This window comes from Oryctolagus cuniculus, chromosome X, assembly GCF_051225735.1.
Source record: "Oryctolagus cuniculus isolate XC-2025 breed Fujian yellow rabbit chromosome X, ASM5122573v1, whole genome shotgun sequence".
NCBI classification, from domain to species: Eukaryota; Metazoa; Chordata; class Mammalia; order Lagomorpha; family Leporidae; genus Oryctolagus; species Oryctolagus cuniculus.
Window position 1 is genome coordinate 7,922,182 of NC_142888.1, and position 16,923 is coordinate 7,939,104.

The following is a 16,923-nucleotide window of genomic DNA, read 5'->3' on the forward strand; positions in this document are numbered from 1 at the left end:
TTTATTTTTAGCAGTTTAGCTTAAGATAAATTGCTTGCTTTTAATCATAAAGTGTGTAGGGACTGAAACTCATAACCATCTAAGACAGGGGTTGGCAAACTATAGACTCTTAAATCTTGCATGCTGCCTGTTTTTATGCAGCCCATAAGCTAAGGATGAAAGACAAATGTTTGAGGTTGGTTTGATGATGGGAAGCACTAATTCTGAATCCCAATTAAGCTAAATGTCCCGCTCCAAAAGAATTTCATTCCTCTCATTCATAGGCCTGTTTACAAAATTGTACTTGATTATTATTATTTGAACATTATCAGTAAAAATTTGTAGAAAAATTGCTCTAAGATACCTACATAATATCGTTGATTTTTGCCTCTTTGCCTACAAAGCCTAAAATGTTTACAAATTGATGCTACAAGAAAAAAATTTACAACTTCAGATCTAAGTCACTTATTGTGTGTTTAAGATGAGTGTGTAGGGGCTATGGTTGTGGCACAGTGGGTTTAATCAGTGCGTGCAGTGCTGGCATCCCATATGAGTGCTGATTTATATCTCAGCTGCTCTACTTCTAATCCAACTCCCTGCTAATGTGCCTAGGAAAGCAGTGGAGGTGGCCCAAGTACATGGGCCCCTGTCATTCCTGTAGGAGACCCGGATGCAGTTCCACACTCCTGGCCTGGACCTGCCTCAGCCCTGGCTGTTGCAGCCATTTGGGGAGTGAATCAGCAGACGGAAGACCTCTCTGTCTTTCTCTCTCTCTCTCTCTCTCTCTCTCTCTCTCTAACTTGCCTTTCAAATAAATAAATAAGTCTTTAAAAATATAGGAATGTGTATACTCTTCATAACTGGAAGGGTCCCCCAATGCTTGATGCAATAGCTTATTCTTTTTTAGCTAAAACTTGACCCTAGGAAGATTTCAACTCAACTAGTGATGGAGGCAGGACCAGTTGTTAAATCTTGTTGTACTTAAATCAAGTGGTACTTTGCACTTGAGCAAGTAGGCCCCTGGGGGGCATGGTTGTTCTTGATTCACCTTTTGTTTGTGGACCTTTATAGTATCCCCAATCTAGAACTTTTGTGGCAGGGAGGGAGGGCACCTCGGAGGTGATGCAGTTTAGAAGCACAGCTCTCCACTGATCCATTGAACAGGCCCTGGCAAACTTCATCTTGTTGCTGTATTCTCATCTCCAGGGAGAGCCTGTTAGGTTCTAGAATTTCTCTTTCAAGCTTTTTCAGAAGCAATGATGTTGCCTTTCTCCATTAGGTCAATAGCAGCGAATAACCATGGTTATTCAGGTAAATCCACCTGCATGGTGCTTGTCTTTGCTGCCCTCCAGCTTGGTAATGGTGATCATTCTGTGGTATTTGTTTCTCTTTTTATAGGTGGTTTACAAATCCAACAACTGTCAATGCTTTCTACAGTGCGTCCACCAACCAGATCCGTGAGTACTGACTTCTTATCCCCTTGTTACTCTGGTACAAACCGGAAGGAACTTTTCTGTGACTGTGATGAAGGGTAGAGCATTCTTCATGCCCCATCGTCCCAAAGCAACCAGATATATTGGTGAAGGGAGTATATGCTTCCTCAGTCCCTCACCTCATTGGTTCTTGAAAGCCTTGTGTCATCACTGATTAAGACAAAATCAGCTACAATAAATACAACCCCAATGAAGTTTGCCATGAAAAGGAGCAAGCTTCCACTTTGCTTTCATAATGGTCTTACTGATTTTGTTCATACGATTTTATGGATTCCCAGGATTGATGGAAAAAACTGCAGATAACTGGGCAGATTATATGAGAGCTCTTCAAAAAGCTTGTGGAAAAATGGGATGAAAAGATAAGTTTATTTTGGTGCAAAAAATTGAAATCCATGCAGAGGGTTTTTCCCATAATATGAATTTCTGTGAACTTTTTGAAGACTCCTCATATGTATGGATTTCAATTTTTTTCACCAAGATAAGCATCATTTCATTCTATTTTACATGTACTTTATGAAATTCCTATTTAGAACCCGAGGGGGACTATCAATAGGTAAGGAAGAAGCTAGGAAGTGTTTAATCCTGGGATGTAATGTCTTGAGTTTTTTTTTAAAGACTTATTTATTTATTTGAAAGATAGAGTTACACAGAGAGAGAAGGAGAGGCAAAGAGAAAGAGAGAAAGAAAGAGGTCTTCCCTCTGCTGGTTCACTCCCCAGTTGGCTGCAATGACTGGAGCTGCACTGATCTGAAGCCAGGAGCCAGGAGCTTCTTCTAGGTCTCCCACATGGGTGCAGGGCACAAGGACTTGGGCCATCTTCCACTGCTTTCCCAGGCCCTCTTTGTAGCAACTACTTATTTAATGTTGGCCTCTCCATAGGCTGTGACTTCTGTAAGGACAATTTCTTTCCTTTTTTAAAAAATATTAATTTATTTATTTAATTGAAAGAGTTGCATGTAGAGAGAAGGGAAAGCAGAGAGAGAAAGAGAGAGAGAGAGAGAGAGAGAGAGAGATAAAGAAGGAGAGGTCTTCCATCCTCTTGTTCATTATGCAATTGGCTGCAATGGCTGGAGCTGTGCTGATCTGAAGCCAGGAGCCAGGAGCTTCCTCTGGGTCTCCCATGCAAGTGCAGGGGTCCAAGGACTTGGGCCATCTTCTACTGCTTTCCCAGGCCATAGCAGAGAGCTGGGTCGGAAGTAGAGCAGCTGGGACTCGAGCTGGCACCAATATGGGATGCCAGCACTGGGGCAGTGGCTTTACCCCCTATGCCACAGTGCTGCCCCCCCCTTTTTACTGACATATTTGTATAAATGAAATTTTAAATGCTGTGATAAATTTTTAAAAATTCAATTGAGAATGAGATTGGCACACATTAAAATTCTGAACGTACCCAGCATTGGCAGTAAGGACATATATACACTGCTGGTAGAAATGTAAATTGATTCATTCAATTTATAGGGCCATTTGATAATATCTAGATTCTGAGTGTGATAGTTAGGTTCTTAGAAGAGCAGAAACAGCATCATAGAGAAACTTGAAAAAAAAGATCAAATATATAGTGAAAGAGAATAAAATAGTGGTTACTAGGGTACATGTAGGTGGGGGGTGGGTGGGGAGATTAAGCCAAAAGGCTCAAAGTAGCAACAGAGTAAGATAAACAAGTTGAAAGATCTAATGTACAATATAAGAACTATAGTTAGTGTATTGGGGTGGCTGTTTGGTCTAGGATTTAAGACACTGCTTAGGACATTTGCATCCCATAACAGGGTGCGTGTGATCTCTCGTTCAGCTTCCTGATTCCAGCTTTATGGTAATGGAGATCCTAGGAGGTAGCAGGTGATGGCTCAGGTAGTTGGGTGCCTATTGCCCATGTGGGAGACCTAGATTGGCTTCTTGGCTTCTGGCTTTGACCTAGCTCAGCCTAGCCATTGTGAGCATTTGAGGAGTATAATACTGCAGCCATTTTAAGATGTGTTACAGTTACATCATGCTGCTCCTCTGCTCAGAACCTTTGATCAGCATCCTAAGGACCAAACTACTTGCACAGTGCTGGTGGCATGCTGTCTATTTTTACTTCCTTCCCTCTGTTCCAGCCATCTTCCTGTTTTTAGAGCACATCTAATATATTCGGCCGCCAGAGCATTTATGCTTGGGCTTTTCTTTGCCTCGGAGAACCTCCCAAAGTAATCTGTATGGCTCAAATTGCCATGTGCTTCAAATCCTAACTCAAAAGCCATCTTATCAGTGAGGCATCCTGCCTGCCTTCTGGCGAGTCAGCCTGCCAGTCATAGGTCCTTTATGCTAGTCCTACAGGACAATCCGTGGCTACAGTGGACAGCACCAAGGCTCTGGCTGCTCATTACCAATGGACACATCTCCATAGAATAGCCCTCTTGTGGCCACTGTTGGGAATGAAAGTCTTTGTAGGACTAGCCTAAGAAAAATAAGCAGATGATGCTGTTTTGATTTCTACATTAGTATGTTGTTAAATATTTGAATGGTACTCCTTAATGTATAAATATTCACTATTATGAAAATACTATAGCTTCCTCAAGGTCCTAAGTTCCAAATCGAGGACTAAACTGTATAGGTTACATGTGAACCTAGGCTATTTCGGATACTATAATTTTTTTAGAAAGCTTATATTTAATAAATATAAATTTCATATATCAGTTCTTCCCCCATACCCGCCCTCCCATCTTCACTCCCATCCCACCTCCTACTCTCTCTCCCATCCTATTCTTCATTAAGATTAGTTTTTAATTATCTTTATATACAGAATATCAACTCTATACTAAGTAAAGATTTCAACAGTTTGCACCCACACAGACACACAAAGTATAAAGTACTGGTTGAAGACAAGTTTTACTGTTAATTATCATAGTACAGCTCATTAAGGACAGAGATCCTACATGGGGAGCAAGTGCACAGTGACTCCTGTTGATTTAACAATTGATACCCTTATTTATGACGTCAGGGATCACCCAAGGCTCTTTTCATGTGCTGCAAAGACTGTGGAAACCCTTTGGAGCCACAAATTCCGACCTTATTTAGACTGGGCCATAAGCAAAATGGAAGTTCTCTGTTCCCTTCAGAGAAAGGTACCTTCTTCTCTGATGACCCGCTCTTTCCAATGGGCTCTCACTCACAGAGATCTTTCATGTAGGCCATTTTTTGCAATAGTGTCTTGGCTTTCCACGCCTGAAATGCTCTCATGGGCTTTTTAGCCAGACCTGAATGCCTTAAGGGCTGACTCTGAGGCCAGAGTGCTGTTTAGGGCATTTGTCATTCTATGAGTCTGCTGTGTGTCCTGCTTCCCATGTTGGATCATTCTCTCCTTTTTCTATCTATTGTTATTAGCAGACACTTGGTCTTATTTACATGATCGCTTTGACACTTATTCCTATTTTTATGATCAGCTATACACTTAATATGATCACTTTAACATGTAAGATGGCATTAGAACCTGCCAACTTAATGGGATTTGGAGTCTCATGGCAAGTTTTTAGCTTTACCCTTAGGGGTAAGTTCGAGGGAACATGTGCTGAGCTGTACATCTCCTCCCTCTCTTATTCCCACTTTTATTTTTTTACACGAATCAATTTTCAGTTGGATTTAAATACCTAAGAATAATTCTGTGTTAAGTAAAGAGTTCAACCAATGGTACTAAGTAGAAAAAGAAAATACTGAAAAGAATAAAGTAGTAAGCTGTTCCTTAACAGTCAGGACAAGGGCTAATCGAGTCATTGCTTCTCAAAGTGTCAGTTTCACTTCTACAGGCTTCTTTTTAGGTGCTCAGTTGTCACCAATCAGGGAGAACATATGATATTTGTCCCTTTGGGACTGGCTTATTTGACTCAGCATGATGTTTTCCAGATTCCTCCATTTTGTTGCAAATGACTGGATTTCACTTTTTTTTTTTTACCACTGTGTAGTATTCCATAGAGTACATATCCCTACATATCCCATAATTGTTTTATCCAGTCTTCCATTGATGGGCATTTAGGTTGATTTCATGTCTTATCTATTGTGAATTGAGCGGCAATAAACATGGAGGTGCAGATAGCTCTTTTTTAAAATTTTTTTTATTTATTTGACAGGTAGAGTTATAGACAGTGAGAGAGAGAGAGAGACAGAGAGAAAGGTCTTCCTTCCATTGGTTCACCCCACAAATGACCGCTACGGCTGAAACTGCACCGATCTGAAGCCAGGAGCCAGGTGCTTCCTCCTGGTCTCCCATGCGGGTACAGGCACCCAAGCACTTGGCCCATCCTCCACTGCCCTCCCGGGCCACAGCAGAGAGCTGGACTGGAAGAGGAGCAACCAGGACTAGAACCCGGTGCTCATATGGGATGCTGGCACCACAGGTGGAGGATTAACCAAGTGAGCCACGGTGCCGGTCCCAGATAGCTCTTTTATTTGGTGATTTCATTTCCCTTGGGTAAATTCCCAGGAGTGGGATGGCTGGTCGTGTGGGAGGGCTATATTCAGGTTTCTGAGGAATCTCCAAACTGTCTTTCATAGTGGCTTTACCAGTTTGCATTCCTACCAACAGTGGATTAGGTACCTTTATCCCCACATCCTCTCCAGCACTTGTTGATTGTTGCTTTCTGTATGAAGCCATTCTAACCAGCGTGAGGTGAAACCTCATTGTGGTTTTGATTTGCATTTCTCTGATGGCTAGTGATACTGAACATTTTTCATCTGTCAGATACTATAATTAACAATAATAATATTTATAATTGATTATAATATTTAGAATAGTATACATATTATAATATTATTTAATTGCCTCATGTTGAAAGAAAATGTTTTATTGTATAATATTTGGTATATGAAAAGAGTACATTTTACATGGTAGCACCTATTAATCTCTGAAGCATATGAAAAAAACATAATAAAACCATTATGCATCTATGAAGCCAAAACCCAGTAAAGACTTGGAGCATTTCCAGGATCATTGTAGCTGCCGAACCCGTTCCCCATACCATTGTGTCCCTTACCATAGAGGTAACCAAGATACTGATTTTTGTGTTTATCATTTCTGTCTTTTTTAAGATTTATTTATGTATTTTTATTTTTTTATTTTTATTTTTTGACAGGCAGAGTGGACAGTGAGCAGAGAGAAAGGTCTTCCTTTGCCATTGGTTCACCCTCCAATGGCCGCCGCGGTCAGCGCGCTGCGGCCAGCACACCGCGCTGATCCGATAGCAGGAGCCAGGTACTTACCCTGGTCTCCCATGGGGTGCAGGGCCCAAGCACTTGGGCCATCCTCCACTGCACTCCCTGGCCACAGCAGAGAGCTGGCCTGGAAGAGGGGCAACCGGGACAGAATCCTGCTCCCCGACCGGGACTAGAACCCGGTGTGCCGGCGCCGCTAGGCGGAGGATTAGCCTAGTGAACCGTGGCGCCGGCCTCTATTTATGTATTTGACAGTCAGAGTTACACATGAGAGGAGAGGCAGAGAGAAAGAGGTCCTCCATCCACTGGTTCACTCCCCAGTTGGCTGCAATGGCCGGAGCCACACCGATCCGAAGCCAGGAACCAGGAGGCTCCTCTGGGTCTCCCATGTGGGTGCAGGGGCCCAAGGACTTGGGCCATCTTCTACTGCTTTCCCAGGCCACAGCAGAGAGCTGGATTGGAAGTGGAGCAGCTAGGTCTTAAACTGGCACCCATATGGGATGCCGGTGCTTCAGGTCAGGGCGTTAACCCGCTGCGCCACAGCACTGGCCCCATTTGTGTCTTTTTTTAAGATAAAATTTTAATGGTTTATGTAGGTATACCTAAATTATATGTTATTTATTTTTCCTTTTAAAAAGCATAATAAGAGTGCTATTAAACTGTATGCGATCTTAAGCAACTTGCTTTTTCAGTCCACATGTTAGGGTTCATCACATAGCATGTGGCAGTGGGTTTTTCATTTTCACCGCTGTTTAATATTCCATGGTGTGACCATATCCATAGATTATTTGTCTTTTTCACTACTGACAGACCTATGTGTCTCCCACCCCAGATATTTTCTCTTATCAACAAGGCTCTTCCGAATATCCTTGCACATACCCCTTGAAACAAGTGTCTGGGGATACACTTTCGACTAGACTAACTGGCTGGTGGGGTATACAAATATTCAGCTTTATCAGATAATGCCAAATGTTTTCCCAAGAAAGTCCTCCAAAGTACAGAAGTATTTTTGTTGTTGCTCATTTTCGTCAGCTGTTGGTATTGGTAGATTTCATTTTCACGAGTTTCATGAGTGTCATAGACCAGCTCTTGTGCATGAGAAGGGAGTGAGCTAGTCTCTTTGCCAGTGTTTCCACACTCACTTTCTAGTGTCAGGGAAATGTTACTGTTCCTTTGGGGACTTACGGGCATCTACCAACAGTTCTGCCTCCAGCCTTCGCCCCCGCTCCGCCTTCTCTTGCCTGGGAAGAGCTGATCCTATGAGGGGCTGACTGTGAAGGAAGTCCTTTCAGGGTAACCCAGTGGTTTCTTGAACACTTGTGTGCAGAGGAGTTTTAAAATGAACAATTTGAAACAGTATTTTAATTAAGAGATTCAAGCTGTTTCTATTTTCCTAATGACCAATGCTTGCTCTCATTGTAAATTACATTCCTAGGCAAGATGACAAGGAATCCTCTGGGTGACTTTTTCTCCCTCTCCCCTCTCTGATTTTCTGGACTACAAATTAAGACAGGTGGAATTTCTTCTTACACATTTCCCCACTGGGTTTCCTGGGACGCCCCTCACCCCCCAACTGCCTTCTTTTTGCTTCACCGAGAAAGTGAAAAATTGAGGTGATTTTCTAAAATGAACATCTTTATTGATTAGGGGCTGATTCTGACAGCATGTGGCCATCTGTTTAATTGGGTTTCACTTCTAAGATGTAACTATACTTAGTAATGTGATTGATGCGAATTTCATTCAGTTCCCATTATCATTTTCTGATTTATGCCACTTTAACTCTGCTTCTGCGTGCAGTTGCATGCAGTAGAGATTGAGTAGGAAATAGGAAAATCTGTAGGACTCTTTTTTTCTTCCAAAGCCATGCCTTTGTGTGAAACCCTATGATTTGCGGCCATCTTTCAGTGTTGAGTTTTTGCAGGGTGGTTAGTTTCTTATTTTTCTATTCTTGTTAAGCTGGGTGGCCATGTCTGCAGACACAGACTGCAGTGGGAAAACATAGTGATTTAAACCTGCCATGTGAGGAGTTATACTCAGGAGCTGTCACATAATTTAATTACATGTGAATTAATAAGGTGGTTAAGGAAGGAAGAAAATGAAGAGCTAAGATGATTGGTGTCTAGTTCTGTGCTTCCAAAACTTTGTGATGACTGCAAAACTAGCCTTCTTGATTTTCAAAGGGAAAGAAATGAGAACCTCACTGGGAGACCACGAGTGCCACAGACCTGATTGTATTGCCATGGGCAAGGTGTATGTCCCTCCTGACCTTGGTTGTCGTGTCTGCTGCACGTTGAGGTTAGCCAGCCCGTGGAGTTTTGGGGGAGGATGTTAGGAGATGAGTTTGTAAAGTATCAGCATATTGCCAAAGTCAGGGCTTATGTAAAGGGGTGGTCTTCAGAAAATTCATGGAAAATGTGTGTTAAAAAAGAGTCTATATGGATTTCAAAGTTTTTTTGCTGCAAAATAAACTTCTCTTTTAATTCCATTTTCTTCCCCTGAAAACTTTGAAGTACTCTTGTATATCTAAAACTGACAGATCGGCCATCCCTGGGATAGTCAGTATGTCATGGGAGAACCTTCAGAGTATGAATATTTAAAGGTTAGATATTTTGAGTTTTTTCTCTCAAAATATTTTGGACATTTAAACAATAGTTTTCTATAGTAGAAAGTACAACTAATTTGTGAGAGTATTTGTTCATAGATCCAGACTTTGACTACTGGTAGGTGGATCTTTATGCCCACCAAAAGACATGTATGCCAATGTTCATAGCAGCTTTATTTGTAATAGGAAAAACCTGGAAGGAAGCTGATGCCCATCAGCACAGGTACATAAATTGGATATATCCATACAGTTGCATGTTAGGCAGCAATGAAAAAGAACAAACTAATCCATGCTTCAACTTGTATCAGTGCCATCGATTTCACACTGACTGAAAGAAGGCAGGCACAAGAGCAAATACTGTGCTATTCCATGCGTATGAAGTTCAGGAGCAGGCAAACAAATCCGTATCATAGCTGTTAAATGAATGGCCGCCTGTACTGGGGGCATTGGTGGGGAGGAGGCATGGGAAGCATTGTCTATCTCGATCTGGGAGATGCTACACATGTGAAAACTCCACTTGGCTCTGCTGTTAAGCTTTGTGCCTTTGCTATGTAACACCTCAAGATGAACAGTGAGCACTCTCCCTGCCCCGTAAAAGTCTCTGCAGCACCATATTTTATGCATACACATCTTAATCTTATAACAGATTTCCTTAGCCCAAGTTTTCAGTGGTGTAGACCAGGAACTGGTACACTTTTTCTGTACATTTCAAGATAGTAAGTATTTTCAGTTTTGGACTTTGCAAGCCGTATAGTTTCCATTGTAACTTCTCATCTCTGCTGTTGTCACTTCGAACAATTCCTAAATGAATGAGCGGTTGTGTTCCAGTAAAACCTGATTTACAAAACAGGCAGCAGATGGGATTAGCCCCTGGGCTGTAGTTTGCTGAGCCTGGAGAGTAGAGCCCTGAGAGAGGATGGGCTGTAGGGAGCCCCTGAGGAGTGTTCTGATCCAGTTTCCCTAGTTCTTTGAATCTAATTGGGTGCTACTAGCAGTAGGAAGGGTGAGTAGCTCATGTTTGGTTTTTACTTCTAACATGGCTTGGTCTTCAGAATAAAATTCATTTCATGTATTCAAATCAAGGTGTGTTTGCAAATGCCTGCTTTCAGTATTCAGTTTTTATTTTCATACATCTTAAATTATATTAAAGAATTATTTTAAGCAAATAAAATCATGGCTTGAAAATAAGCATGGCCTAAGGGCTAAAACCGATGATTTTATTATCTTTTTTTTTTTTTTATACACAAGGGATTTGGTTTCCTCAGTTTAATCACAGATACTCTGCTAAAGAAGATAAGCCTTTGTCCAGAGGCTGGGCTTGTACTGGCATCCAAACTATAGAATTAATCCTGAAATCAAACATAGATTTGTTTTGCTGTTAAGGAAATAATTTTGTTTTAAACTAGCAGAATTTCTCATAATTCGTTGGCTCTGCCTGAAACCATGAAGTGAAAGCCACATAAACAGAACTTCTATGGTCTCTACTGGAAATTAATACAATCAAATCTTTGGATCTACTTGATTCTCCATTTGTGGGAATGGGGAAAGCTCACAGCTAGAATTTGGGAATAGTATTGCATAGTTTTGGAGTTAGAAGGAAACTTTAAGTGATCACCTAATCCAATTGTTTCAGTATTTACAACAGATTCTTTCAGAGAAGTTCTTTATACAATTTTTTCCACGTATTCACTTAATCTTTGGGGAGATCCCGGTGGTTCTCACTCCCTGGTGTCCATGCCCCTGTGTAGTCTCCTCCCACACATGATAAGGCTTACCTCTCCTACAGATCCAATGCTCTGGAACTGATGGAGTATGAGTCTGAGGCTAGGTCACAAAAGCTATTGTGGCTTTCACTTTACTCTCTTGGACTGGTCCCTCTGGGGGAGGCCAGCAGAGACACTGTGGAGAGGCTCACAAGTGCAGGACTTCTGGCCTCCTACCGGTTACTAGTACCGTGTGAGTATGCCATAGTAGAAGTGGATCCACCAGTTCAGCCAAGCCTTCAAATGACTGCAGTCTAGGCTGACATCTTGACTGCAACATCATGAGAAACCCTGAGACAGAACTACTCAAAGAAGCTGTTTCTGAAGTCCTGACACAGAGACAGGGTGAGATAGCAAATGCTTATTGTTTTAAGCACATATGTTTTGGGATGATTTGTTACACAGCAAGAGATAACTAATGCAGGCATTACAGTATTCCAAGTACCATCTGAGCTTGATACTAGTATAGTGGTTAAGGGTGTGGGCTCTGAAATATAATAGTTGATTTCGAATCCTGGTTTGGCCACTAATAAATTGCAATTATTTTAACAGAAAGCTTTTATTTAAGGAATACAAACTTTACACACTTCATAAATACAACTTAAGGAATATAGTGATTCTTCCCACTGTACCTGCCCTCCCACCCACTCTCCTACCCATCTTCCTCCTCTCTCTCCTATTCACATTCTTACTTTTTACTAAGATCTATTCTCAATTAACTGTATACAGAGAAGATGAACCCTTTACTAAGAGTTCACCAAATAGTATGAAAGAAAAAACTGTTCAACAGTTGAGACATGTATTTAACATCTTTAAGCCTCAGCTTAGTTACCTGTAGAAGGGTTCTTGTGAAGACTAAATCAGATAATGTATGTCAAATGCTTGCTTTGTAGTAGGTTCCAACGGATCTTAGCTGATCATTGTCCTTTCTTCTGAGGACTCAGCATAGACTTGCTACTTGTCATTTAGAGGACATCGTGGTGAGCGTGCAGCAGAAGGATGTGCGGTACATCCTGGGAACCACTGCAGAGGGGTAATTAGATCTGGGAGAGTCAAGATTGGATTCCCAGTGAGAGTGACATTGAAGAGCAATGAAAAGGAAAAAAAAGTTCTCTGCAGAGAAAGGAGGTTGGGCCATGCAGGAAGGAGTGGCCGATGCAGTGACAGCAGACGTGGCAGAGCATGGCATGGGAGTGGACTGTGACATGCTTAGAATTGCTGGGGCACAGACTGCACTGCTGGAGGAGAGAGCAGAGGGAGTAAGGGGCGTTGACGTGTGCACCAGGAGGTGAAGGCCTTGTAAGTCATGTTAATAACACAGCCACGGGGAAGTAGTGTAGGTTCTTTTGGGAAGTAAGCATCTTAGGTTTTGCTTCTTTAGTCTTACAGAACATGGCTTGAAGAGAGGACAAACTGGTCATTTGGGCCAGATAGGACTTTTGCAGATGGCTCAAAAGAAGGGAAGGAGAGGGCCTAAACTTTGGCATTGATGGTGGTGAGGTTGGAAAGCAGTAGATAATTAAATCCCAGGAAATCTTTCTCGAATGACTGTGTAGTGATAATACAGGAATAATTTCCCAAATTTCTACTCATGCCTTTAAGAACTCCCACGAAACAGAAATTGTAATTTTTCTGTACAGCTACTCTTTGCCGAGAAACCATTAATGCCCCAGGTACTTTAATGCCTGTTACCTCTAATCTTCACAATAGTTCTATGTGAGTAATATGAGCCCATTTTACAGAAGAGCAAACTGAACCTTGGAGACGTGAAGTAACATGCCAGTTACCACACAGTCAAGAGTATAAACCAGCGATTTCATACTTTTAATTCTTACACTAGACTATTAAATACTGGATAACAATTGTGAGAATTACATGAGCTGGTATATGTGAAAGCCATCTCAATGTTAGCAGCATGATATAAGAATGTTAGGATAATCATCGTTGTGTCATAGCCTCACCCATGTTACTCTCACATAAGTGGTGCATGGTTTCCATTTTGGTATTGGAAATAAAGTATTACAGGCTGCGGGGACAGCCAGGAGGTGAGAGTCAGAAGATCAGGTGGTGCCCAGGTCTTGCTATTCCATGTCCAAAAAGTATGTGGTATTGAGCATTTCATTGTTGTCTCCTAAGACTGTTACTTGCTATAGCCCTGTGGCTGAGCCAGTGGTCTGCGTGGCTCCTGAGCTAGGGAGTAGAGAAGCAATTATTTGAGAGATTCCATAACCTACCTTAGAAAGAGTATCTCGATATACTCTCCAAAAAGGTTTACTTCACAAAATTTACTCATAATTTTAAACATTTTGTTAAGGGAACTGAAGGTAAGTCATGAACAAATTTCCAAGAGTTCAACAAAAGTTGTCAAGGTTCTGGGGCAGCAGCAGCTGCAGCTGTTTACAGATGTTCTTGCCCTGGTCTGCTTGAGGAGTCCTCCCTCTATTCTCTGGGGCCTGACCCACGAGGTACCTAAGAACAGTGTTGTGGGTAGTGTCACCAACTAGGCAGCCCTGCGGTGTCATGCGAGTCCCGCTACTGTGTAGATCAGCACCAATGCCTTTAGGTACACAGTTTGCCACCTACAGGGCATTCCTGAATGCTGCTTTCAGGCCTATAGCATTGGACAGGTTTGCTGCAGAGTTGCTGGGAGAAAGCACGCAATGATGATCAGGATTGATCTGATTAAACAGGCCAGGTGTGAATGGGGTACTCACTGGGAACTACCTGGATGTCAGTCAGATGGCTATAAGTCTCAGGAACCTGGAAAACAGCCATGATAAAGGGAGACAAGAAGTCAGAGAGCAATCTCACTCATTTATCTCAAAGGTCACAATATCACTTGTCCTCTCTTTAAAAAAATCAATTGTCTTTTACCTTTATTTCTTATTTTTTTTTTGACAGGCAGAGTTAGACAGAGACAGAGAGAAAGGTCTTCCTTCCGTTGGTTCACCCCCCAAATGGCCGCTATGGCCAGTGTGCTGCACCAATCCGAAGCCAGGAGCCAGGTGCTTCTCCTGGTCTCCCATGCGGGTGCAAGGCCCAAGCACTTGGGCCATCCTCCACTGCACTCCCGGGCCACAGCAGAGAGCTGGACTGGAAGAGGGGCAACCGGGACAGAATCCGGCGCCCCAACCAGGACTAGAACCTTGGTTGCCGGTGCCGCAGGCGGAGAATTAGCCTAGTGAGCCGCAGCACTGGCCCTTTTACCCTTATTTCAAAAGTAGTCTATATCTATTGTATAAAATCTGGAAGATTGTTTAGCTTGAAAATTTTAAAATTACTACCATTGTTTAAAGATAGTCATAGTTAATAATTTTCTTGAATGCTGCTCACAGTTTACAAATATTTTAGAATTTAAATAATACATGGACTAATTCAAAAAGTATTTTCCCACTCAACATTGTAATATGAATGTTTTCCAACTTACTACATATTCTTCTAAGTCACCATGTGTAGTACTGTGCTGAATAAAACACCTTTGTTTCTTTGACTCCTTCCCAATGAACACTTGGGCTATTTCACTAAAGGTGTAAAGAAAGAAAAACAGCTTTGTGGTGGTTAAGTTTTGTGGCTAAGTCTTTGTCTAAATCTAAAATTATTTCTTTGGGGTAAATTCCTAGAAGTGGAAGAGTTGCTGTGTTAGTAACATGTCCTTTTGAGGGTTTTTAAAATGCATCTTATCCAACTTCTCCTGAGAAAGGTGATATCAATTTATCTTTCCACTAATGAGAGATGAGGTGGCTTACTTTGACTAAGTTGCATCTTAAAAATGCTTTTGGAAGAGATGAACAAAGAAACTGATTTTTTTTTTGGTCTAATTGATATAATTGATATGAGGGGGATTTTAGTCACGTTTTCATTCTTTTTTTTTTAAAAAAAAGATTTATTTATTCATTTGAAGGAGTTAAACAGAGAGAGAAGGAGAGGCATAGAGAAAGAGGTCTTCCATCTGCTGGTTCACTCCCCAATTGGCCGCAATGGCCAGAGTTGTGCTGATCCGAAGCCAGGAGCCAGGAGCTTCTTCTGGGTCTGCCACACTGGTGCAGGGGCCCAAGGACTTGGGCCATCTTCCACTGCTTTCCCAGGCCATAGCAGAGAGCTGGATTGGAAGTGGAGCAGCCGGGACTCAAACTGGCACCCATATGTGATGCCAGCGCTGCTAGGCCACAGAGCCGGCCCACATTTTCATTCTGAAGACCATTATTCTATACCCTGATAAAGCTCACTGAACCCACACAAGCTTTTCTTGAGCACCTACTAAGTCCCCAGGCTTGAGCTGAACATCACTGCTGCTGGTGTTAGTACTGAATGTCTAGGACAGTAGTGGGAGGAAATTAGTATTCTCTGCCAGATATTGAGCCATAGCAGTGGGTGTGGTCCCTGGACCAGCAGCATCAGCATCAGTTGTGAATAAATGGCCCCTACTGACTGAGAAATCCTGAAATTTGGGCCTAGAAATTTGTTTTAACAAGACTTTAACCAGCAAACTTTGTTCAGAGGCCAAAGTTTGAAAACCACTGAGCTATAAAAATGCATCAAATGCAAAAGAGGTCAAACTTGGTTGGACAAATGAGTGACTAATTTCTTCTGGTTTGTCTGGGTCATCTCAGTTTTAGCACTGACAATACTACACTGAGGATCCTGTCTCGTCCCGGGCAAACAGGTGGTTGGTCACCCTGGTGAAGGGGTGTGTGTGGTGAGAGGAGGGTTTCGCTGAAAGGTAATTACGGCAGGGAAAGACTAGAAGGGCTAGCAGAGAAGGTTTCAAGATGGAAGACAGATTGCAGAAGCTGCTTGCTGTTTGTCAGCTCTAGGCTGCTAGATGCGGTGGCAGGAGGTTACCTGCGGGACGCCAGCAGATGGCTAAGGCATCTTGCTGAATCCCTTGACAGGAGTCACAGCTGTTAGAACTCGATACGTTCTGGAAAGGGGAAGCTTGGCATTCAGCAAACTACTGCAAGATGCCAATTTGAAAAAAGAAGCCACCATTGATCTTAGCAGTGAAGACAATGAAATCCTTTTACAAAGAAACATTAACCAAAAGTATCTGTAGCTGCAGCAATTGCCATGTCTCTGCTAACCACCCTCCAGATTCTAGAAGAATGGTGTGCGGCTTACCTGATTGCAAGAACTAATCCCGAGAAAGATGTCCGCTCATTCTCTCACAGTGAGCATTCACCTGCATTTATAAGGCGGTTGGAAGTACAACTGTTTTTGTCCTTTATTGTACCTGTAATTTACAGGCCATGTAAAACTTCATTTTTGAGAGTGTAGTCTGCAGCATTTCAGTGAAACTCTTGTATGTTTTGTGTGTGGTGTTGAAAAGAAAGAGAAGAAGGGTTGCTTTTTAGATCAGTTAAGTTATACGTAAGCAATTGCTTATTTATCCTAAACCAGGGGTTCTGAACCTGTTTGCATGTAAAAAATTTGAAAAAATTTGTTCAGGACTCCATCCCACAGACTTGGACTTGATAGGTCTGGCAGGGATTTGGACATGGTATTATTATTATTTTTTTTTTTGACAGGCAGAGTGGACAGTGAGAGAGAGAGACAGAGAGAAAGGTCTTCCTTTGCCGTTGGTTCACCCTCCAATGGCCGCCGCGGCTGGCGCATTGCGGCCGGCGCACCGCGCTGATCCGATGGCAGGAGCCAGGAGCCAGGTGCTTTTCCTGGTCTCCCATGGGGTGCAGGGCCCAAGCACCTGGGCCATCCTCCACTGCACTCCCGGGCCACAGCAGAGGGCTGGCCTGGAAGAGGGGCAACCGGGACAGAATCCGGCGCCCCGACCGGGACTAGAACCCGGTGTGCCGGCGCCGCTAGGTGGAGGATTAGTCTAGTGAGCCGCGGTGCCAGCCAATGGTATTATTTTTAAAAAGCTCCCCCAAGGGATTCTAATGTACATTGG

The 16,923-nt window shown here is 42.5% G+C and overlaps 1 protein-coding gene across 4 annotated transcripts in view; it reads left to right on the forward strand.

The window, feature by feature from the left end:
* Nucleotides 1–16,923, forward strand: part of PHEX (phosphate regulating endopeptidase X-linked) — a 233,611-nt gene that overhangs the window by 166,576 nt on the left and 50,112 nt on the right. For all 4 annotated transcript variants that reach the window (XM_002719974.6, XM_089324703.1, XM_089324704.1 and 1 more), the window contains one exon: nucleotides 1,378–1,436. In XM_002719974.6, the coding sequence (XP_002720020.1) occupies nucleotides 1,378–1,436 (59 nt within the window). The remainder of the gene's footprint in view (nucleotides 1–1,377; nucleotides 1,437–16,923) is intronic.